Raw genomic sequence first — 26,281 nt, 5'->3', positions numbered from 1 at the left:
TTTCTATACTGGGCACAAAAGGCTGCTGGCCACAGAAACTCCACTTACGGGATATGTTACATTTATTTTTTATTTTATTTTTTTTGCAATGAAAAATTCAAGGTGACAAAGTCACACAGAGCCAAGCAGCACAGCAAGGCCTGGTATTTTAATTAATACATTTTTATTTACGAGCCCAATTGTGTCGACTAATAGGCAGAGAAATTTGTTCAGTTTAGCTAAGTTGTGTTTTGTAACTCTAAATTAGTAATGCAAGGGAGTGGCGCTATTCAGACTTATATCAAGGTAAGGAAAATATACATCTATAATTAAATTTTTGAAATGTGGAAATACTACTAATGGCTGTGAGTGATGAGGAAAAAGTACAGTATCTCCATAGAACCGATTGAGCAAAGATTCAGTAGAGGACAGATGGAAACAAGTGCTGTCATGCTGATGCATATTATACCATCACAATTATAATTTTCAAATGTATTAATCTATTGCTATAATTTGCTGGGACAGAATGCCTTGGCATTGCGTCTGGTTTTGCTGGACTGTAGATTATGCTGAAACTGTTTGGACAACTGAATGAATTTGACCTCGATTTCCTAACGTGGATGCGAACAGAACGCTCAGGAGAATCTCTCTCTTGGAAATCATATTTATAGATCAACAACATGTAATGTAAGTAGAAAATAAGGGTGGAAATGAAAAATTCTAATGAACTTGAATTCATTTAGAGGCCATCTGGTGCATGTCCTTCCTATAAGATGTGTGTGCCAACCTTGACTGTGCTTCGACTATGAATAACCTCACAGATAAAGAGTCAATATCAGTCCTCCTGGACGCTCTCTCTTCCAAATCTGTGTGGTCATAAATATCCACTTCGTCTTCCTGCATCTGCTGATTAATATTAGATTTCCTGTACTCTTCCTAGTGTGCATTGTGCCGAACTGTCATCCCTGTGTCGTGCAAAGGCAAGGCAAGGGAAGGCATCTACCGTTTATTTTTATCCTCCTCCTGGTGAGTGGGATTCGGGCCCAGGAAGCGTCAGCATGCTCTGATTGGCTGTCATTTTCCCGAGGGTATTGCATGATGCCTTACCCCAAGTGACCACCCAGCAGTGGCTTTACCTGGCTTCTTGGCACTGGGTAGATACATGCATGCCATGGGAAATGTTTCACTTCAGTGTGTCACTTGTGTGTTTTTCTATATGTTTAAGTCTAGTGTCCTTAAATGAACTCCATTGTATGTATAGTTGGTTAACTTTAAACAAGCCGGCTATAAGGCAGTCATATTTATCACCGACCAAGTTTGACAATGGATTATTTCACTTTACGGATATGTTTATGGATATTGACATGCAGCTTCAGAAGAGTGCATCGAGAGAGATCGCTGGATCTGTTTTATCAAGATACGCACCTGTTTAAGAACAAATATGGTCAGTATGCATGCAACTTGAATCAGGTTCTGGCTTTACGTATCCCGCACAAAGTAAGCGCATTTCTCTGCACATATTCATGAATGAGGCCCCATTAACCCTGAGGTCTGCTTGGACAATGTACATCTCGATGTCATTGGTTGGACTGCTGCCACTCACACCTCTGATGGCCAGTAGGAGGGCACAGGGCAGGCAGGGATGGGTCACGTGATTGCTGAAACCTGAGCTTGGGGGTCTATTCAAGTTGAGGTTGTATTTGACCATCAGAGTGTCAAAGACGATGGACTTGCATTCAGTGCTCCTGTCACCAGTGCATTTTTTTTCACATGGTTCACCAAGTAGCCTTCAGTCATCAAGCCCAGACTAATTTGGGCAGGAGCAGGGCCATGTGGTCCCTGCCAGAGTTTCCGTTTGAAACAATTGGTGCTGGTCCACGTGTCCTGGGAGATTTCAATTTCCCGGAAAAATTAGGGATTCCCGTCAAATATTATCTGTGTTTATTGAGCTTAAACAATTGATAATCAGTCTACACAGAGAATGACATCATCGAGGCATGTCGATTAGATAGATATTTATTTTATTGAATATTGCAAATAAAATAAGTCCTGTCAGTTAACGCTATTTTAAAAATAAATAAATATTATGAATATTACTACTTGAAATCAAAAAAATCCAAAAAAACCTCCAAACCATGGATGTATGTGTCCCAACGTCACATCATCTTTCTGCTTCTCCTCAGAGTTCTAGACGCTGCGGCTCTGTCTCCGCTCCGTGTGTGTACTGTGTTTACAACCTGTCCACGTGAAAGGGGGCGGGGCTTATTTTTACATCAGCAAACATGATTCTTCAGAGGTGAAAGCTCAGCTTTAGATCGTCCAAACTGATTGGCTTGCTTTCCATTGCAACTTGCCGAGCGCAGAAATGTAAGGTTCTGTGGAATTTTTCATCAAAATGATCAAGGTCTGTTTTATTTCAACATTGAGGAAAAAAATATGGCGATAATTATTGTTTTAGCCAGCACTAATTCAAATTTTGCTGAGAGGGAATTATTTTCACTGGACATTATGACCGGAGCGATTTAAATATATCGGACTTCAACAGATTTTCCCAGTCAAAAACCGGCAGTTACCAGATAACGGAAACGCCAATCCCTGCTGTCCCTGAAGCTCCTCCACGTTCTCCATGGTAACAGTGATGGAGTACTGAACGAGACGCATTTTGTCTGCATAAACTCCAGGGATGCTGTAGATTGTGGTCTCTGGTTGGGCCCAGCCACCTGTGAAGAGAATCCTCTGTGTGGAGTTTGAGATTATCAGACTGATTGACAGGCGAACTGTCCCAGCTAATCTTTGTGGAAAAGACAGCAAGTATTTTACTATGATTAGAACTGTGTTTACAGAGACTGAACTGAATATTAATAGTCAACGTCTTGTTGACCTGCATGACCTTTGATGTTTCGTACCTTATCCTTTTCTTGAATTGAAATATTACTTCATTACAACAGTTCTATGGATAATTAGTAGTTTTGACTTTGTTTATTTTCCCTCATAGTCATAAGGAAGTTTGAGGGTTGAAGGTTTGGGGAGGGCATCAAAGTGTCCTTTGAATCTAGCAATGCAACTGTGATTTGCGTGAAGACTAGACACACACATACTACACTACTTAGAGTATACTCTATTTCTTAGAACACCTATTGTGTTGCTGGAAGGTTGGAAGGAAGGGTTTGGATAACGGTTTATGACATATTCAACTTTCTGAGACCAAATTTAGTCAATAGGAGACTGTGTAGTTGGGTTTTTTCCTGTCCAAAGCAGGCACAGGTGCAGTTAACCAGTGTCACTTTCACTCTGAACCTTGTTTTCCATAGTAACATAGTACATAACATAGTACATCACGTTGTACATAACATGGTAAAATAGAACACAACATATTAACATAGTCCATAGCATAGTAACATAGTACATAACATGTAAACATAGTACATCACATAGTACATAACATAGTAAACAGTGTACATAACATAGTAACACAGTACATAACATAGTAACACAGTACATTACATATTAACACAATACATAACATATTAACATAGTACATAACATAGTAGCATAGTACATCACATAGTAACATAATATAGTACATCAATAGTGACATAGTACATAACATAGTAACCTAGTACATAACATTTACAAAGTACATAACATAGTACCATTGTACATAACATAGTACATAACATAGTAACGTAGTAGATCAGATAGTAACATAGTAGATCAGATAGTAACATAGTACATAACATAGTACGTAACATAGTGACATAGTACATAACATAGGGACATAGTACATAACAGTGACATAGTACATAACATAGTAACATAGTACATCACATTGTACATAACATAGTCCATAACATCGTAACATAGTACATAACATGGTAACATAGTACATCAGATAGTACACAACATAGTAAACAGTGTACATAAAATAGTAACACAGTACATAACATATTAACATAGTACATAACATAGTAGCATAGTACATCACATAGTAACATAACATAGTACATAAATAGTGACATAGTACATCACATAGTAACCTAGTACATAATATTTACATAGTACATAACATAGTACCATTGTACATAACGTAGTACATAACATAGTAACATATTAGATCAGATAGTAACATAGTACATAGTATGTAACATAGTGACATAGTACATAACATAGGGACATAGTACATAACAGTGACATAGTACATAACATAGTGACATAGTACATAACATAACATAGTACATCACATTGTACATAACATAGTATCAAAGTACAGAAAATTGTAACATAGTACATCACATTGTACATAACATAGTAACATAGTACATAACATAGTACATAACATTATCATAGTACATAATATAGTACATAGCATAGTAACATAGTACATAACATGGTACATGACATAGTAACATAGTACATGACATGGTAACATAGTTGATAACATAGCTATGCAAGGGTGGTGCACACATACATAGGTGGATAGATACATGTTGATGTTTTGTCATGATAATTCAGCGGGCACTGTATGAGACCCTTCAGTTATAATGGAAGAGAGCTTAATTCAGCTCAAGCACTGAAACATAATCTACGGTGAACCTAAATCACACATGGCCCCGCGCTACGGCGATTCAAGCTGTTATTCAAAACTTCAAAAAAAGAAATCCTTTAAGGCTTCCCTTAAATATACTGCAGTGCACCGTGCATACTCTGTGGCTGTCACTGAGGGCTGTGAAATGCGGGTGATACATACATTAGGTTTCTCCTGACTGCTCCACTCTCTCTAGTTAGCGGCTTCTATCGCAGCAGCTGTTCCTTCGTTTTTAATTGGCCTTTAGCGATGCTATGTCACGCTGCGGAGCCTTCGACACAACAAGCACAGACGTCAAGCTGCGATTGGAAAGCCACCAGGCAGGAATATACCAAGCAATACACGAGGTATGTGGCTTTTGGCTACGCTGTCTATATCATTCGGGCTACAAAGAGTGTAGCTTCATGTGGTCAGCATCGTAACGTAGTCAACAGCGATACTTGGAATGGATGAGCATTTCACCGCTGAATTGTGTCACTTGATGCCACTTATCCAAAGAAAAGAAAAAAAAGTATTATGCGGGTAATTACGTAGAGACGTACCATACGCGTGCAAGGGTTTGTTTTGTGATTAAATAAAAGGAAAACAAAACTGACAGAACGAGAGGACTCGGTGATGGTACAAGCAGAACAGGTTGGTTGAGTCGGCCACCCATCAGGCTGCCGTGGTCAGCGAGGGTGACGTCACCCGTTTGCTGTGATACAGACTGTCGATGGCAGGTGTAAGGACCCTTCTCAATGCCCCCCCACCCCCCCCCCCCCACATCAATGAACAAGATGTTCTCCACCCAGGTTTTCCGAGGGTCTTGAGATGAGTTTGAGTAAGATTATTATATACCGATGGTTTTGCTACCCTTTGTTGTCAAGTGTATGACGGGATACAACTTTGGGGAGGAAAGACAACTCCTCAACACTGGTGCCATATCAAAATTGTGGTTTCTGTGTGAATAAGAGGACTTAAATTGTGATATATTTATTTTCAGAATTCTTTGATGGTCCCTGGGGGCTTGGGACCCTTTTTACAGTTCACATTGCATTATTAAAGGGGGGTGCAGTTATTTGTATGGTAGCGGCGTATGATTATATTTTCTATGTTTTTTTTTTTTTTTTTTTCTATTTATCTAATTATTCATTATTATGTAAAATATTCATTTGTGGTATAGGTTTTATGGAAATACAGTTATTTATTCTAATGATTTTTGAGTATTTAAAAGAAACGACCCTGTAGTTTGGTTTAGTCCAACCTACCTCAAGGGGTCATTCAGTTGGGTATTGTTGGTTGGTGTTGGTGATGTGTACACATAGCATCCAACTTTGGTGGATGGAAAACCTCACTCTCTTGCCTTATCACTATCACTATGCCACTATTTTTGGACTAGTGGACACTGTGTTTTGATTAAAAAAAAAAAAATCTGCAAACCTGTGAAGGCTATGTCTCCACCCTTCTTCGAAATCAATCAAGAAGATAAAATGTTAAAGAATCTTGCATTTCACTGAATAAGGGTTTAAGTCTCTTGTTAAATGTCAGACTCGTCCTTTACGGAGCTCCTATACCTGCAGCGCCGCACTTACTGACTTGATACAGGGCATTTATGTCACCAGCTCGCCACCTAGTCTTGCTTGTAGATGAGGGTCTGCCATGAGCTGTCACTCTTTTGACGTCCACATCGTAACTGTCCCCCCCCCCCCCCGCTCATTCATTTGGTCATAAAGGAGGACATGATGTTTCAGAGGCCCCCGTCATGTATCACAGCAGCTCCCTTTTTCACTAGGCTCACAGCTCTGGTGCAGGGGAGGTGAGTGTCGTGCTAACGCTTACCTTTATGCTTCACTTTCACATAGCTCAGAACGATCACCCTGCTCAGTGATTGAGGCTCATTCTAAATACCGGCGTGCGTTTCTTGTCCCAGGTATAATGAGATACTTGGACAGAAGCACTAACAATGCAAGGCACAGGGGGGGAAGCCTTGGGAGCCTTAACTCTTGTTAGAATGGCATTGTTTGTCCACATTCCTGAGTCCTTCGTCTAAGTCCTTAAAGCTATTGATTTGTATTAAACAGAGCCGGCTCTACACACATCTCTTCGGTGTTAATAATTTGGAAATCCCAGTAGAATGACCCTGCGTTTTTTACGTAGACGTCTGTAGAAATTCTTTCAGTGTGTCAGTCTTTTCTGAGAAAGGTTTTCAGCGGCGACTGTCAGCGTGTTGAGTGCGTTGTTTTGTATGGGCCTGTACGGGTCTGTCTGAGGTTGCCGAGTGGCTGAGGGGAGTGAGTCAGCGGTGAGGATGCTGGATGAGAATTCACATCCCGATGTGCTCCGTAAATGGGCCTTCTCACGCTCAGAGTTAAGCACTGGAGCTGAGAGGTCCTCTCCATCGAACAGCGCTCTGTGTCTCCGCTGCCCCTCCACGCCCACCGGCTCAGCTCCCCTCGAGACGATGACTCAGATTGAAGAAGGGAGGAGAATGTGAACGGGAATTAAGGTGCGATAAAGTTTTAATGCCACCATAGTGGCTTTGAGCAAGTGGGCGTCTCGAGCAAAAATATGGACATATTATACATATACAAGATGAGAATCAAACAAATTTACTGTATTAGTTTCAGTTATTTGGCTTCTGTCTTTTTGTCGCGAGTTTTGTGTTTATTGTAATGAATATTTATCAGTTTGGAAGGTATAATCTTCGTCGTTGCTTGTTTCTTCCACCTAAACTATAGAAATTGAGGCAGAGACACCACGCTTATAGGTGCCAGGTTCTTCAGGGAAGGGGGATCAGTACTACTGTAAACGCGATATATTATGTTGTAGTAAGCACTTTTGCAGTAGATGTTATCGATGGCTCTAAGGAGGATTTAACTTGATTAGCTGAAACCAAACCACTTTGCCACTCGAATTTCAGAGAAGGATATTTGATACTGGTTGGGTTCTCCGCTCGCCATCTGGGGTGCTGCTAATATAGGGAGGATGTGCTGGTGATGACTCCTTTTCCTTTTGCTGGAATCAACGTGCCGCTCAGTGAAAGCACAGAGAAGAAAACCTCTCTCCACGAGTTTACGAGTTCCACTTCATTGAGCCATCAGTCTTTTGTCAAAGCCATTAACCAGAATGGAATAAGGCTTAAGATCCATAAAACGCTACATTAAGTATTGAACAGATCTTAAAATAGCCGGTCATTTTCTCACTGTATTTCTGCCACTTCTGTTCGGTCAAATAAAGGTCTTGGATCCAAATGTCGAGACTGTGTGAATGGCAATGAGCCATTGAAGAAAAAGTTAAAAAGCACAAAAAAACATGAAGGATCCCTCGTAGTTTAGGCACACATTTTGTGTGCGGTTGACACAAAATACTGTGTTGCACGCACATAAAAACTTGTTGACTCCTCATCATGCCTTCCCGATATAACAAGGAAAATGAAAAGTGGCGTTTATGTACTGTGGATTTCTGTGCATATCTCTTTGAGAGAAAAACAACCTGCTGAAATTATGTTGTGGGATATGTGACGCATATTAGTCCAATTACTCCATAAGATTGAAAACTGAAGTGAAACTCCCGCCTCATGCACACAAATTAAACCTAAATCTTAATTGCCCAGCTATTTTCAATTACTAGTTTCTAAGCGGCTGTACAAACTTTCAGATTAACGCAAACAAAGAAAATATCCCATAGAAAAGCTTGTTTAATCGAATTCTCCTGATTTAGCACCGCTATCTAAATAAATATGTAAATAAGCCTCAGCTGTGAATTAATTGTGTGATCGCATCAGATGAAGGTGGATCGAAAATGTCCTTACCTTTTCCCCCTGGGCTCCCCATTGACAGGTACCAGGACATTTCCATGCATCTCATCTCCTCTCTCCTGCTCTCTCCGTGGAACATGCTAAATGACCAATTTAAGTGTTTTCAGGATATACCTAATGCCAGCTGGTGTGGCAGTGTAATTACCTGTTGGCCTGATATCGTTGATGACTTTGGGATAACCCTCCCACCCGGTAATGAGCTCCCCTGGTAGCCATCGCGACGGCCGTTCCCCTGTAGCACCACGGTGAGACTCCTTTCCCTTCCACCACACTCAAGTCACTTATTGCCTCTCATCTCTCTCTCTCTCCCTCTCTCTCTCTTCTCTTGCAGTGGGAAAGACGTCTCTGATCACACGGTTCATGTACGACAGCTTTGACAACACGTACCAGGTAGGTGGTAGAAAAAAAAAAACACCTCTGCCTGTCTTTGGCGCAGTGTGCTTTTCTTTACCCCCCTATAGTGAAACATACAGCCATTCATTGATCTGAGGGAGAAAGAAGAACACAGGAAAGAGCAGCATGTGTTGGAATATCCAATGAGCAGCTCCTAAAATGCATTTGGATATGACTACTTTGGTTGTAGCGTCTTATAAAATGGATGGTTTGGTTCATAAACTCTGATTGGCTGAACTACGTTTGAATCTGTTATATAGTATTGATCTACCACACCTTTGATCGCACATCAATTTGAAATCTATATTTATGCACCAAGTTGTTAATAACCAAGATGTTAATGTTGTAAAAATGTATATTTGAGTGTGCTTTAGTTTGCTAGTGGCTTTGCTGCGTGCCTAACCATGCCCCTTAGCTGTAGAATAATGACTGTAACACATGCTCTCTTGCGGCTAAGCAGCTTGTTGTCACAGAGCGGAGAAAAACAAGAGAAATGGGGGAAAATGGAGCCGTGAGAATGTGAATAGTTGCACTCTGGGTGTCCCTTTTGTGTGTCGGAGTGTGTTTTGTACGTGTGACACGGATTTAAAACACACCTTTTCAACACACCTTGAAGCGGTTTTAGATTGCGAGGACTCTGGGTCCTCAGGCTGTTGGGCTGAGACTATTTCGCGTCCTTTTCTCCAATGCAGCATAATCATATTTCCTTCCAATGCACAGGATATTACTTCTGGTGGTTCTATATAAATAGCAGCATCAGGCACAAAAGTGTTTTTTAATAAAGCTATTATTACATTTCAGCAAAATGTAGCTAGTTATGTGATAATAAGAAAAAGTTATAAAATAGAAAGCCATTACGGACCATTATGCCCTGTACACTGCATATATCTTTTGTATGCATTTGTGTGTGTGTGTGTGTGTGTGTGTGTGTGTGTGTGTGTGTGTGTGTGTGTGTGTGTGTGTGTGTGTGTGTGTGTGTGTGTGTGTGTGTGTGTGTGTGTCATAGCTTGTGCTGGCCCATGAACCCGCCGGTTTTTTTTTGCAAATTTAATGGCCTGCCTCTTCAGGATCTCAACTCTACAAACACTCGTGCTGAAATGCTGAAATTGTCATCGGATTGTGTATTTTGTTATTATTATTTTAATAAATAAATAATTGGGTAAACAGCGTGCACGTGTTATATAATAGGATTAGGAGCCTTCATTTATTTCTTTATGGATCTCCCTGATTGCAGTGTCGGAGAAGTGAGGACAGTTTTAGGAGCATTAAATTCTACATGTTATCAGTTTTAACCCTTTTTAACCCAAAACCCCAAAAATGATGCATGGATAATTTGAAATCCATCACTTCTGTGACATTGTATAAAATCTCTGGTTATTCTCTGTTCGGCTATCCCATCAAGCCAGTTTAATGATCCCAAAAAAAGGGAGCAATTCTGACTTAAACTAATAATCAGAGCTTGTAAAAGTGGCTGAGAGAGCCACCGACAGGCCCAGGGTTCAAAGGTTTCTCCAGATCCTTGTTTCGTCATGGATTCGGTTCTGGGACTCTAATCTGGTGTGTTTTGAAACAGTGATAGCAACAAGGCTTTGAGTGTTTCCGAAAATCTTGTTCTAAGCTCTCCCTACTTACATCTCCCTGTATTGTTCTCTCCGTTGTGTTCTCACAGAGGGTTGATATACAAGTATATACTGTATACGGTCACCAGACGTCCCGGTTTCGAGCTGTGCATTCCGTGTGCCGAAAAATATCTGTCGGATGTCCCGGTTTTCAGCACAATTAAAGTAAAGTGTGTGTGTGTGTGTGTGTGTGTGTGTGTGTGTGTGTGTGTGTGTGTGTGTGTGTGTGTGTGTGTGTGTGTGTGTGTGTGTGTGTGTGTGTGTGTGTGTCATAGCTTGTGCTGGCCCATGAACCCGCCGTTTTTTTTTGCAAATTGAATGGCCTGCCTCTTCAAGATCTCAACTCTACAAACACTCGTGCTGAAATGCTGAAATTGTCATAGGATTGTGTATTTTATTATTATTATTATTATTATTATTATTATTATTTTAATAAATAAATAATTGAGTAAACAGCTAATGCTTTAGCTAACGATAGTGGTTCAATTAAGATACGATAAGCAATAAAGTTCAATCTAAGTTCGTCCAGTTTGATGCACAGTGAACGCACATTTGAGAGAAATATTCCCGGTAACACGTGTGAGAAGTCGTGTCGGCGGGAGGGAGACGCACGAGCCCAGTGGCGCGTCTCTCTCTCCTCCGGCGTTTCACTGTGTGTACAAAGGAGAGTGCGCCTTTGACTTTAAGATGTGGCGATGAAAGTGGGGAAAAAAAACCCGACCAACAGAATATCCTGCAGTGCAGAGGTTCCCACCCAGCTCGCCGATCATGCCGGGCCGTGGAGCATTTGCTACCGGGCCGTGGAGCATTTGCTACCGGGCCGTGAGAACGCGGGCGGAATTTTTTTCCCAAAGCGATCTGCGATCCTCTCCACAGCGGAGCACCAGCAGGAAATGGAGTAAGTTAAATACATCTAGAGTTTTTATCTGCTTTGTTTGGAGTAAAGATCGCTGCATAACGGTGCTTAACGCGAGAGGGATAGAGGAATATCTGCAGCCCTAAACAACACTAATAATAAGAAGGAAAAAGAGCTCTGGTATCGGAATCGGTATCGTCAGGTATGAATTGGATTGTAACTGAAAAACACTAGATCGGTGCATCTCTAGTATATACGTATGTTTGGACGTAATAACATGACAAGCATTCAAGACTTTTTTTAAAGTCTGTAGTCCTTAAATTGCAATTAGCTATGCATTTCTTCTTCTGTTCATTTGTTTATATATTAAATGAAAGTCATTGTATTTTAAATTCAATTAATTAAGTGTTAGCCCTGTGCAAAAAAAAAAATCTTCATCTTGCTGTATATTGCTTTTCCCCAAAGTAAGAAAGCAGCCGAGTTCATTCATCGATGTTCTGTAAAATACTGCTCTGCTCTCACTAATGAGATTTGGATGGTGCATTGTGCGTGGATTAAATGGTTTCTCGTGGCACTTTGGAGCTGTTTTTACACAATTGCCATCCTATCCTCTTACAGTATAACCCAGTGTTCATAAGCTGCGAATAATTACAGTCGGACACGTTGCTCTGCCTGTTCAGGTACATGGGGCTTTTGTTGTCGCCAAAGCTGCTGCATTTCTCTTGTACAATCTTCTAAACCTCAAAAAAAAACACCTTAAAGTGGTTTATTTTTAGGCGAGCTTCAATGGAAATTCTCTGCAGTTAGGGGTGTGTGTGTCTGCGTGTGGGGCGTTGAGGTGATCACAATGTTTACCGAGAATTCCCGACTATTACTCCTTTCTGGGATGAGAAATAAAATAAATCTATTTCATTGCTAAGAAATTAGCATGAGCCCAATGTAAGGATCTTCCCTGTTTGATTACGCTGTTTTTTTTTGTTGGGTTTTTTTAATCTGTTAATGACTGATTGGTGATGTCGTTGTCTAGACAATCACGCACAAAGGCGCGAGTGTCGCACTAATGTAAAATCTATTTCCCACCCACGCCAGAGCAGTAAACGCTTCAAGAATTGGTCTGAAAGGATGTTAAAAGCTGACAGAATGGCTGTAATGACAACGTACATAAAGCCTGACACCCTCAGCCTGAGAGGTTAAACAACGTCTGTTCAACGTTTTAGTTCAACACGGCACGCCAGCGCATAAAGACCACCTGAAGGATTTTAAAGACTGTGACGAATAAATCACCCTGTGCAGGTCAGGACCACAAGATAGTCCAATTTTGAGCTTAAATATCACTAACGCATAAAACATAATAAGTTGATACTGTACACAAAAGGAAGGTTAAAAATGTATGTATCATTTGTGGTGGACACAGACGTCGTCCATTCTTAATAATTTGAATGTGGGTCTCTGTATTTCACCAGATATTCAGGCCCCAGGGAGCCTTTCCGGCTCCAAGGCCGCTGCTGTATTTCAGCCTGAATATGTCAGAATAAATGACGGCCATGAAAACCAACACACGCCCTGAGCGCTGTCGATTTCCAGCAGAATTGGGGGGTATGCGGTTCTCCAGGCAAATGGCCATTTTCACGGCTTTAACGGCCACAAGGACATAAAGCTCCCTATCATCATCACCCTCCTTTGGTGTCCACCTGCTTCCTTCCTCGCAGTGAAGAGGCCGCGTTTAAACCCAGATTCAAACAATCTGACGCTTTATTAACCTCCTCATTGGCTCTGTGACTTCTGATGATAATTGCTGCCAATATAATTATAAAAGCAACCATTCCAAATAGTTATAACAGTCCATAGACAGATTAAAATGAGGTTGTTTTTAAATTTAGACAAAGCCAGGTATGAATACAGAGGCCCAAGAAACCACCACATCATTCCTTTGCTCAGTTTTGTCCTTTGTTTTGGGGGTTTATTACGGTAGATGGTGGATTAATGATTTTGTTAAAAGTGTAGACTTATCTTTGCGGATGCGGATCAAAGCCAAATTTTGCTTTCTATCTCCCTATCGCTCAATCTCTCCAATGCCCTCTTTTTCTCGCTTTCAATTATTCTCTCTCTCTTTTTTTGTTTGTTGTGGTGCATGTGGGGTGCATGTCACTTCTTCAGTGACAGGTAGTGCGTCAATCTATTTCATCTGGGATATTTTTTTTTACCTTTTTACGTTTTCATTATAAGTGCCTGCATCACTTTATTTAGTTTATTCCGCTGCTTAGAACTGGAACGGCATCTGAATAGCCCCAGTAATGACAGTGAAATGTGTATGTGAGTGAATGTCACGCCAAGCTGTGCTCCACATTGAACACAAATCAGAGTCATTAAGTTCAAACAGCCACTTTTTTTGTATTTTTTAAACTCACGTCTAGAGAGACCGAGTCTGCGTGACCTTCCAAAGTGGTACAAGCAGTACACCTATCCATGGATTGCATGGACCGTGAGAAAGATGAAAGAGAACATGGCTGGAGCTCCAGTCGGGTAGAGGAGGGGGAGTGAGTCGAAATAGATTTGGTTCCTCTAAAGCAGCAGAGTCCCATCAAGCAGCCGCCCAGCCGAAAAGAGACGGAGTCAGGGCCCCGTGCCGCTAAAAGGCTCAGCGTGCGCCAGCAGAGCGGGAACTGTCAGTCAGGCCTGGCCACTTGGCTGTGACGGCGCCGGGGCCAAGGAGATGCCACTCATCCTATATGTTGAGAACTCCACAAATTTAAAAGAAGTCTAAAAGTCAATGGAAGGATTTACGACAACATCACAGGAGAGATCAGTTATCACACCTGCCCCTCTTTTAGATATATTTTCTTAGTGTCATTCATACCATGTATATTATTTGTATATCTTTATTTTTGGACACTCACTGGAGTCAGTGTATCGGTTAATTCAGCCTTATTTGGGGCTGATTGAAACACCATCAGTTCTGACTGGTGGTCACCAAATACTTGGCGGCGTTTTCTCCCCCTGACCTTTTCCCAAAAGGTCTACACACAATAAAGTGCCGGGCCCATGGGGTAAAAGAATTGTCCCACCGCTGGCTGTATAAATGTCCTCAATTGCTTTCTAGACGTGTGAGTGTTTGATGTTGTGCCTGCTGACAGCTTCATACAGGTGAATAGTTTTTTCCACTGCTATAATATAAGTACAACAATTGGGAGATATTGGTTTTGAGTTTTGTTGGATCAGAGTTCTTACCAGGTCCTTGAGGTGCTTGAATTTTGTCCTAAAAAAATGTAAGCACTGGAATACTTTGAAAATAGCCCCTTTTGTGCTGAAGGGTTTGAAAAGTCATATAATGTTGCATAATAAAAAAAATTCCAGAAACGCTTTGACGACATGGATGATGCCAGGGAAATGTACATTTAATCCAGCATGGTTGGAAATAGACACTTAATAGTAGATAGCAATGCAACTAACAGATATGAGATATACAGATATATATATATATATATATATACAGAGATATACAGTATATACATATAATATAAATACTAATATAAATAATAGACAGTGAGACTAAGATAAGATTAGATTTTAATTCATAGAGATCACATTTAAAATTGATTGTTTGTTTTATGTGAAGTCCTTGAAAATTAAAAAATAGTGCTTAAAGAAGGACTTGAAAGCAAAAAATTCATTTTTGCACTGCAGTGCAGTAACATTTCTATAAAAACTGTTTTGCTGTAAATGCAGAGAAGTAATTCAGTTTAAGGAGACTAAGCCATTACCACCATGTTGTCTAAACCAAATTTGTCACGTATGGAGATCGTCCATCTTGTGTTCTAAATCACAATGGTCACTGCTAAGTGGCCGAAATGGCTTTTTATCTTATATTAATATTTTGTGGGTTTTTTTCCAGACAGTAGTGTTTACCAGCGTTCCACGCTTGGCTATAAACGTAATTTCTTGAGGCCTTATTACATTAGAAAAACGTCATTTTACTCATTGAGGCAATTTGTTTTGCAGCTTAAAAACAATACAACAGTCGGGATTCAATATGCAATTTATGGGAAAAAAATAAGAAATGGCCTCCAGCACAATTTTTTTTAATAATAAAACAAAAACAATGGTTCATGAGAGTTTTGCGCCAACCTTTAATGAATTAATGGTACATTGAGCATCATAACGTCTGCTGCCTCAAGGCAGAGATTCTGAATCCGAAATCTCTACAACACATTTCTACAGTACACGCCCTTGAAAACGGACTCGTTTTATTGTCATGTGTGAAATTATTTTATTGCTGTATATAACAAAAACCCAAAACATTATTTCTGTGCAAACCGAGTCTCCCCTCCCCGCGAGTCACAGTTGAGCGGTCCACCAGGCTGTTCCACGTTATTTAACTGTGCGAGCTGGTTAATATTTAACGGGAATATGAATAATTCCTCCGCATCAAATTTTTCCATGTATAGCTCTCTGTGTGGGATTCTATATTTAATCAACGAACCAGAAGGGGAATCTACAGCAGCTCTGTTATTTAAAAAAAACAAACTCTAAACCTAAAACATTTCCGTGCCTGTAACTAAAATCCAAATTTTTCGAGCAGCATCAGCGGTATGTTGAGCCGTCTCATCTCGGTCTGAACCTGTTGTTTAAAAACATTCAGAATATGTGTTTTTCAGACGAAAAGACCTATTATGTTACTCCCCTGTGAGCTGCTATGCATCATTTTTAACTAACAGAAAAATGTGTCTTTGTTTAGAAAACTATCAGAACTGAATCATTTGTTCAATCTGCTGGGTGTTTTGGTGAAAATGTGGTTGGAGGAAGTGGTTAATGATAGTTCATGTTATCGTCATGTCTTCATGCCAGACTGTGGTGTGGGGGTGGTGTGATTTAAGCAGCCACACCTGTCTTGGGTCTAGGTCCGGGATCGGGTGGCTGTGCACCTATTGCTCATCAGAGCAATCGATGAGCACGGGTTAAATCACCCATCCCCACACACACGTGGGAAGGAGAGCTCTTGTCATGACATTGTTTCATCTGCTCCTGGCATGTCACATCTTGTCAATAAACCGGTTTGTTCTTCACCATCCTTGCCTGCGTCCCTGTGTCGGGGAGCCCGGGAAAAGCCAGTTGGGTGATGTGTGGTAGGGGAACTGCTACATATACTCAGTAGTAGTACTAAAATCAGAATGAATCATTACACTCCAGACGATTTCTGATATTCATGTGAATTTTAGACTTGCCACAACTTTAATAAATAAATAATATTAATTATTACAAGGGGCTGCATTACCCACTAAGACAGAGATTCTCAACCTTTTTCATATCAGGGACCGTCAATTTGAATAGCATTAGGCCACGGATCCCATTTTTTAAAAGATTTTTCTCCCAGGGACCCCAAATCTGAAAAGGTTTCTACTGTTGGATATGATTCAGTCCAAATCTCAGTACCTGTCTATGCTATAATGAAGAGATAACAGTGAAACTATGAGGTCATTATTGTAAAGTCTCTAATAGTGATAACATCTTGTCAATTAAATAATGGTGACATTTAACTATTAATCACTTTGCCACTTGGGGGCCACTGCACACCACCAAATAGCTGGAGGTGGTCAGCCATAATATATTCACATACAGCAGCTGAATACTTTGGTGCCTGTAATGTGTTTCCACTATCTATCTATCTATCTATCTATCTATCTATCTATCTGTCTATCTGTCTATCTGTCTATCTGTCTATCTATCTATCTATCTATCTATCTATCTATCTATCTATCTATCTATCTATCTATCTATCTAATGAGTTTTAACAGCTGCCTACCTTCTTTCCACAGGCAACAATCGGAATTGACTTCCTGTCGAAAACGATGTACTTGGAAGACCGAACGGTGAGCATCCAATTACAACCCCATCACACATCACAAAAAGTCCTAAATGTTCATCGCATAATGCTTTGAATTGGACCCCGTATGACAAAACATTTCAGCATGTCAGATGGAACAAGCGCGGGTTAAAATATGTAAATTTATACAATCAAGCCTTTCTGCGTTCCTGTTTCTTTTCCTGGAAAAAATCTCTCATGCAGCAGAATGACCTTGAAAGTCTCAGCGTGGGGGGCCTTCTGTTACATCGCCAGCTGCGTTAAAAAACCTACGCGTGGCAAATACATGTGTGTGTATGTGTGTGTTTATGTGTGTGTGTGTGTGTGTGTGTGTGTGTGTGTGTGTGTGTGTGTGTGTGTGTGTGTGTGTGTGTGTGTGTGTGTGTGTGTGTGTGTGTGAAGTAATGCAGTTTTCAGAACATCATAGACTGTTTCTAGGTGCTCCAATCAGCCTCAACCTGCTTTGTTCTAATATCCACATCATTATTGATTGTTTCTCTTGTGTGTCAATATCTTATAAAAGAACCAGTAGTCATCCCTGACATGTTATCAAATTGTTACTGTTAATTATGTTGTAGTTACATAGTGTGTGTGGGTGTTTTGTGTGCTGTATAACCTCGGCTCTGTGGGTCTGCACTGCAGGTTCGGCTGCAGCTGTGGGACACGGCAGGACAGGAGCGCTTCAGGAGCCTCATCCCCAGCTACATCCGGGACTCCACCGTCGCCGTGGTCGTCTACGACATCACAAGTGAGCGTTCCCGTCCGTGTAGCTGACTACAACTTCAGGGACACAAAATATTAAGTCCTTTAGAGATGTTGCAATTGCAATAATTGATGCAAATTCAACTAATCTTAAGAGCTTGCATTTTTGCAAAAATGGACCAAGACTTTTTTTTTGCAGTAAATGGCCAAATCTTAGCTGGGAAGATCGAGCCTTTGTCACTGCCTGCTTCTGCACAATTTCTACAGTACTACACTCATGCGGTGATAATGGTTAATTGTACGTTTATTTTGTGGACTTAAACAGCACAGTATTTTTAGTTTTGTTTTTTTGCCTTTAAGCCCATGGTCTTTATAGTTACAAAATTAAAAAAGATTAGCACTAGTTGTTTCGGTAATACACAGAATGCCTATTATCAAGTGTTGGGTAACATTGACATTCAGATTACTGCCATTAAAAAGTAACTGGTTAAGTTACAGCATTACCTACTCAGAAAACTTTCTCATTAGAGTACTTCTGCGTTACCAAAATAAAAAACTGCCATTTCACTGTGGTGTTCTTGTCCCTTTACCTAACCCTAACCCTAACCCACAACGTAAGGGCTGTCCTCTCCACTGTCTCTCTAGCTGAGTTACACAAGCGCGTAAACGCAAAGCCAATCAATTTGGACGATCTCAAGCTGACCTTTCACCTCTAAACCAATCAAGTTATTTGCTATAGAAAGAAGCCCCGCCCCCTCCTTCATGGGTAGGTCGCACATACAAACACACTGTAAACACACCAGCACTGGAGACAGGGCTGCAGCATCCAAAACTCAGAGGAGAAGCAGAAAGATGATGCAGCGTTGACAGCAGGGACACATACGTAAATCCATAGTTTGGCGGGGGGGTTTCTTATATTTAAGTTCTCAACCAAAGCAGACGGTAATTGTGGAAAATATGACAACGAGACGTGCTGCCAAAGACGGCCAACACCACAAACTTTATTATTTATTTCCTTTTAAAATAAGTCCTGTCAATATTGACGGGACTTATTTTATTTGGAATATAATGTATAAGCAAAAGTAGACTACTTTTTAATAAAAAATATTAGAAATGTACATGCCTTGATGATGTAATTCTTTATATAGCCTTCCTATCAATTGGTTTTAAGCTCAATAAACACCGGCACCAACCTTTTCTGACAGAAGCCCTGATGCAAATGTATCCAGGATTTAACTTTTTTTTTTTTTTTGTGGCAACAAATGGAACAGGGAAATTAATTTGAACAGTAACGGATTACTGATTGCTTGAAATGCATTACATTACTTATTATAGTTATTATGAATATTATAAGTAATCTGAATACTCTAACGCTGGTATTATCGTAAAAGTCATATGACTCTTAATTTGTAGTACTTAAATAAAAAAATTATTTGCAATTTTTCCAATTCCTGTAATTTAACAGAAAAAAACCCCCACAACAACAAAAGTAGGCAAATTGCGCTGCAAGTTTTGATAAAGCCGCCGCAAAATCAAACATTTTTCCTTTCAACAGTCAACAAAAATATCGGGATATTTTTGTTGACTGTTGCAACGAAAAATGTTTGGAGGGTGGAGGGCGGGGTGGGCAGACAAACAGAGACACGCTAATAAAGAAAGAACCATGAAGACAGAAACGGAGGTTTCTAAATCCTATTATACAGCATAACACACACATACACACACACACACACACACACACACACACACACACACACACACACACAGGCAGCAGATAACATCTTCACTGTTTCATTCCCTCTGTGTACCTGCCAATATTAACTCATCATTCTCGGTGGAAGATGAGCCAATCATGTGTTCTGCTGCTGGAGATCTGGAGGGACGGCCTCATCGTCTCCCCCGCCGCGGGCCGTTCACTCGTGCTGTTCTTAATAACGAAGCAGGATGACTTCAAGATGGCCGATATGGACCGCGTCCAAGATGAGATTCCACTAATATCCTCTCCATTATTCTTATAGAAAAAGAAACATCTTCTCTGCAATCAGATTAGATTTGATACACCGTCTACCCAGGCTTCAAATGATGTTAAGGACAAGGAAGAAAAAAACACACACATCATAGAATGATCTTCCACTCTCTCTGAGAAGAAGCGGGGACCCCCCTAAATTTCATTAACCGTCTAAATGAGATCCGCAAATACTTAAGGTTTTATTTGAGACTACTTTCAGGTTCTGCATGTAAGAAGGAGGCGCTGGCGATCTGTAAGACCTCGTATGAAGCGTTGTTACTCTCTTTTTAGGCTTGTTCTCAGCTTTCGTTTTAGTCTGTGGAGCCGTGAGGTTGTTGGTGCCAACCCGTTTTTAGGTAAAACATAACACAGACTAACACTAACACAATTAGAAACATTTAACACACTGCGTGGAAATCAGCCCGTGGAGGCCTTATGTGGGTTTTTATAACAACGTCTCTCTTTGCTAAGAAAAAAAACATTATTGTTATTATTATTATTATTATTAATAATAATAATAATAATAATAATAATAATTAATTATTATGCATGTTGTTGACTGTGCAAATCTGTGGCATAAATCTGCTCTATTTCCACGTACTGTAAATGAACCAAGGCAAGTTTACATTATTGTTGTATTTTATAACCCATTTTATTTGAAGTCTTCGTCATCAGTCCGTTGTCAGTTGCTTTTTCCTTAGAAATGTTTGTCCTGTGTGTTTTCTGCTCATCAGTTCCCCGGTCAGGGAATGTGATATGACCTTTCGTGTGCATGCCAAGATCCATGCATAATTAATGAGCGTGGCAAGGTGAAACGGCAGCAAAGGAAAAAGAAAATACAACACAGCGCAACCGTGCTGGGCTCGGTCGTATTGTCAGAATTTTTGGCTTTCTCTGAGAGTTTCCAGGTCAAGGACCAATGAATTGCATGGTTTGATTTGCAAGGAAAGACAGTAAATTAAATTAAATTAGATGGATGGATGGATGGATAGATAGATAATTTAAACTGTAACGTATAATGGGCAACAATAATTAAGTAATAAAAAAAAAGAATAAAATAAATAAAGACATTGAATTGGCAATATACAATGAAGCAAAACATTTACAACAAACAATAAAGAAATAAATAAAAAAATGAACTATCAACAATAAACCTTTCAAAAATTCATATTCTGAAGCAAACAGTTGAAGCAAAATTAGAAAGCCAAACATCCGCAGAGGATGTTTCCACAAGATTTCCAGCCATATTGTTTTAATTGACATTGAATAAGAACAGCGAGCCGTTATTCAAGTCTTTCTTTGTCTTTCTTGACAGATGTCAACTCGTTCCAGCAGACGTCGAAATGGATCGATGACGTCCGGACGGAGAGAGGAAGTGATGTCATCATCATGCTGGTCGGAAACAAAACAGACTTGGCAGATAAGAGGTACCCATCCTGTCACTGCTCGATATCTCCATCTGCAGTCGCTCGCTGTATCTCGTTGTTTTTTTTTTATTTTTTATGCTTTTATATCTTTATATGAAGAGACTTGAGTCATACATCTTTTAACCCCCTTCAAGGAAAATAGAGCTGGGCAGTTTTCGTCGTGCGAGAGGAGATAAAACGATGAAAAATCACCTCCAGATGCTTGTGCACGTGTTTTGCAATCGTACAGGAGCCATATGGTTGTGAACTTATCTTTCCTTTGTTGTTCCACAAAAACGGTCTCCAACCCGTCCCTGCAATTACCCCCAGTGTGTGGGCCCTAATTAACCCTGCAACATAAAGACACAGATCTTCACTAACATGCACCAGTGGGGAAATGAAAATTAGTGATTAGCTATCGGTTCTTCTTACATTAATATAGCTGGCTTTTTTTTTCTCTTTTTTTTGATGTCACCTGATTTAGTCCTGAGCACTGTGGAGAACTGACATTTACGCCTTAAAATTGTATACGGACATAATACATTTTCAACAGGAATAAACCGTACGTGTGTCTGCTGTTTTTGTAAAAAAAAAATTTTTACAGCCATTCAAGTTCCCTGCGGTGATAAAAGACAAATAACATAAATGACACGGTCCTCTCATACGGGGGCGGTAGAGCAGGTCGTCTAGTAATCAGAAGGTTGCCTATTCGATCCCCAGCTGGTAGCGTGCTGGAGTGTTCTTGAGCAAGACACCTAACCCTCCAACTGCTCCCCAGGCACCGCCACGCGGGTGACAGCCCACTGCTCCTGGATACATCAGATACTGGGGTGGGTACATGCAGAGAATTAATTTTCCCACAGGGATAAATAAAGTATACATAATATTATTATTATTATTATTATTGTTATTATTATTATTGTTATTATTGTTATTATTATAACACATAAATCTACTCAGAAGGGATTCAGAACTATCTTGTTGGGTGTAGCTCGGAATAAAACGATGTCCTCCAACTCTCGGGCTGTATTGGTCATGAGTATGAATTTCAGAAACACGTCATCGTAAACCTAAGTTGTACACCGTAGTCCGTAATGGCATCTGACAGTCGGATCTCGCCCCTAGTGGCCTTCGGATGAACTGCGCCTGAGTTTCATATCACAAAATGGTGTAGATAAAATGTTTTTTGGTCAGAACAGTGAGTAGTTTAAGCAGCTGAAATTGACCATTTTCTATGAATGACAGTTTAAAATTCCCTTTATAAAGTGTTTGCAAAGTAAAAATAGATTTATTAATAGTGAATATGGTGACATCCTAGGTTAACGTTAATAACATCATTATTTTATATACATGACTTATTTTATTTTGTTGGAAAATTTGAACGTATCTCGGAGCCTTCCGCACAGCAGCAGATCATAGTTTTCCGCCTGCAGAATCCGACTCCCCATTGGAATGGACTGCCGGTCTGTTTTTGTCATTTGTCATATTCGGTGTGAAGTAGGCTTTACACGATCCTATCAAATCTATTCACCTCAAAACACAGCACTGTGTGGAAAAATGCATGAATGTTATATCCACAAGCCAGCTTTGTCATTATTATTTGCCCCGGTTCCAGTAACGTTTCCTACCTGCTAACATGTATTGGATATTCCTGTGCTGCAGCATGAATTCCCACCAGTGTAGCGCTGCAATCCAGCAGCTTAATTGATCGTTGGAAAGGCAGGAAAAGTGCTGCTGACGGCAGTTTCCAGGATGTGTCCAGCCTGGATAAGTCAATAAACATTCCTGGCGGCCGTTACAGCAGATAAAGGTCCCAGACACCGATATGAATACAGTAATAACGACATGCTGCCCAGCTGAGTCGGAAAATCTGCTCCATACGTCTCCGTCCAGTCGGCCTGTTGCTCCTTACTTAATCTGGCGTTTATTTATGCTGCTATCCACGTGTCAGCATTTGTTAAACCCTTTTGTAAAATATAAATTCCATGGGGTTAGGTGTGAAGCTGGGAGATATAGCCTACAAATATCATATCATGATCTTTTTTGTTGTGGCAATATTTTAATTTGCGCATGAGCATTTCACGAGTGTCCTTTTTTTTCATCATTCAGTAATATTCCAGTCCTGTTTAAATAAAGCTCCACTTTTATTGATAAGAAATGATAAGCTATCTTGGATCAGTGGTTCTCAACTGGTCCAGCCTCAAGATTCAAATTTGTCCTTAGTCATGATGTCATGACCCAAATGTAATTTTAAGATCCGAACCATTCTGATTTTTTTAAACCAAAAAATAATAACTGAAAAATGAAATAATAATTGACAACAACAGCAACAATAATAATAACAATAAAATCAATAATGATAACAATAATGATGATCATCATAATAATAATAATAATAATAATAATAATTTTGTTTATTTAAAAACAAAATTTGTGCAATAAGGGCTTAAAACAATGGCAAACCATTCTAAGCATTTCCAAAATACAGTTTTATCTCAACAGTAGTAAAAAGCAAAGAGCCCTCATAATATTACCAGGGAAATAAATTTGGCAAAGTGGATGTTTCTACCTGTGGACCACTCGAAATTAAAGCATGACCCAGTTTTTCATTGGGACCCATCAGAGAACTACTGGTCATGATAGGAAGCATTGATTGTTGGTTGATTCCTGTAAGTGGGAAACACATTTGAAAGGACGGGTCCACAGAGGAACAATATAACCATAAAAGTTGTTTTGCAGAAACTGATTTTGCAAGAAAAACAACAAAACTTTTCTTTTACCCTGAAACCTTAATAATGAACGCATCCATGAGAAGCTGAATGATGTTTTGGATCGGGGCTTTAATTACCCCCACGGCATAATTTCAGCACCAGCCCCTGCTAGCATCCACATCTCTGGTGGCCCAATTTATTATCTGGGCTATTTGGGCTGTTTCTGCGAAATCTTTTGCATGAGTGTATCACAACAAACACACACACACATACATGCAATGGGATTGCACCTCATCTTTAGCGTCAGCACCTGCATGCAAACTTTACTTTGTTTTCTGAGTGCAAATAACTTTGCATATTTCACCTAATTTGATATACAGACATAATTTGACATGCAAAGCGATCTCAGTGTCCCCCAGAAAAAGGGTCACGTTGTGGGTCTCCCGAGGAGTGATTGGGTAAATTTAAGATGACATCAGTGCGGGATGCTCTTCTGTTTCCCTGACAAACGGAGTGCAATCTATTTGTAGGTGTCTGTAGGTGGAGCGGAGTGTTTTGTTTTCCCTTTGATATGTTTTCACTGTTTATTTCTGTGTGTTGATGGTGCTGTCAGAAGCATCAAAGCCAATCCCAAAATAAGATAGAGGTGCAACGGTGCGCTGTTCTCAGCGCCCCCCCCCACTAACATAATTGTATATTCTGTTTAAGAGCTTGGGTACCTTTCACTCACCCGGCGGAATGTTCTTTACTCTTTTACTGGAATTATTTTACATTCAAAATGTGCAGTAATTCTAAACCTGGGCATGTGGCCAAAGTATTTGCTAAATATTTTTGGAGGGTCAGGTTTCTTCTATGTATTTAGTCCTTTAAATTGCCAATCCATAAGATTAATTAGCGGGGAAAAATCCCATATTTGATATTCATCCCATATTTATTTAGCTGTCACTTTACAAGAAATAGCCATTAAATGTATTTGGATTTTGTATGTGCTCCTCTTTTATGCTGCTTCTATTGTTGGTGGCGGGGTCGGCCACCTTTCTACTTTACACATTTGAAAGTCACATCTTTACTGTAGTTCCAACCATCCAAACCAATTCATTTCTAATATAAAACGTTGCTTCCAAACTGCTTCTGAAGCGGAACTTAGTGACTCTCTTTTGTCCAGTTTTGAATAGATTTTTATCTCACAAACGCAATTGATATTTAGATGCGACATAAGTATGTAACCTTCAGTAATCCAAGCAAAATTAAATTCACTTCCAATTACCCTAGGGTTCTCTGTAACTGTAATGGATGAGAGTCCCCTTTATTTGTCATATTAATCATGTAATGCCATTAAATCCATGTAATTACTTTCCAACCCTGGTATAACTGTCTAAACTATGAAGGATGAGAGTGTGGGATGAAGCCGCTGCTCTTGCGACAGTGTTGCTGGGACAGGTAAATAAGCCATAGTGGCCGTTAAGTTAGAACGTGCGGACATGCGTCTAGAAATATCCGCAGCATGTTGCACGTCTCCGTCATGGTGGTGTTAGGTACAATAAATACTTTCAAGTTTCAACGCTGCAGCAGAAAACACATCAGAACGCCTGACTCTTTCTTTGTTTTTCCTTGCGTTCCCCGACTTCTCCGATTGATCAAATCACCGCTGCCGCGTGTCGTGTCCTACCTTCATGTGTTTGGGTTTGAGCGAGCGTCGGGGCAACTTTAGGGAATTAGAGTGACGACGTAGTTGCTGAGGTTCTCTTTGTCTTGGGAGGAACAAAGGAGGCAGAGCGATTACATCACCACCAGACTCCACAGCACCACACTCGTCTCCACCAGACCAGCTGCTGCGTTTATTCACACTCAACCTGCTTTTTCGGGGGCTGCGTCGTCAGCACGACTTCATCTCTCTGTCCATTACTTCGTAGCATCGGACACCCGACACAAAATGGAATAAAAATCAAGTGCCATGCCGTGCAAATTGGCTGTTATATAATTTCTCACAAAACAGTGCAATGAGTCTGTTTCTACAGGGGTTTTTCACCAGCGTTCAAGCCTAATGAGGAATAATAAACTCTTAAACTGGTTATTTGTTTTGCTTCCCCTTCCTTCTTCGTTCGCAGGCAAATCACAATTGAGGAAGGCGAGCAGCGAGCCAAGGAGCTGAGCGTCATGTTTATCGAAACCAGCGCTAAGACGGGGTACAACGTCAAACAGGTGAGAGGATTAAGTATTAAGCTTTAGTATTATTTTTACATTTATTTGGCAATATAACAACACATTTTTTAATAACTTGCCAAAATGTCATACATTTTGTAGAAATGTTTTGTAAGATTGTGCACATGGTAGTGCATGTGGCGGTTATTAGGTATTATGGGGGT

At 40.2% G+C, this 26,281-nt stretch overlaps 1 protein-coding gene across 1 annotated transcript in view; it reads left to right on the top strand.

The window, feature by feature from the left end:
- The window catches only part of rab6ba (RAB6B, member RAS oncogene family a), a 55,146-nt gene that overhangs the window by 15,552 nt on the left and 13,313 nt on the right, over window positions 1–26,281 (top strand). The window contains exons 2-6 of the mRNA XM_080016571.1: window positions 8,692–8,750; window positions 17,042–17,095; window positions 17,731–17,836; window positions 21,114–21,225; window positions 26,024–26,117. Of these exons, the coding sequence (XP_079872697.1) occupies window positions 8,692–8,750; window positions 17,042–17,095; window positions 17,731–17,836; window positions 21,114–21,225; window positions 26,024–26,117 (425 nt within the window). The remainder of the gene's footprint in view (window positions 1–8,691; window positions 8,751–17,041; window positions 17,096–17,730; window positions 17,837–21,113; window positions 21,226–26,023; window positions 26,118–26,281) is intronic.

The sequence above is a fragment of the Zeus faber genome (genome assembly GCF_960531495.2).
Source record: "Zeus faber genome assembly, chromosome: 1".
Classification (NCBI taxonomy): domain Eukaryota; kingdom Metazoa; phylum Chordata; class Actinopteri; order Zeiformes; family Zeidae; genus Zeus; species Zeus faber.
This window is presented reverse-complemented; position numbering and strand designations above follow the sequence as displayed.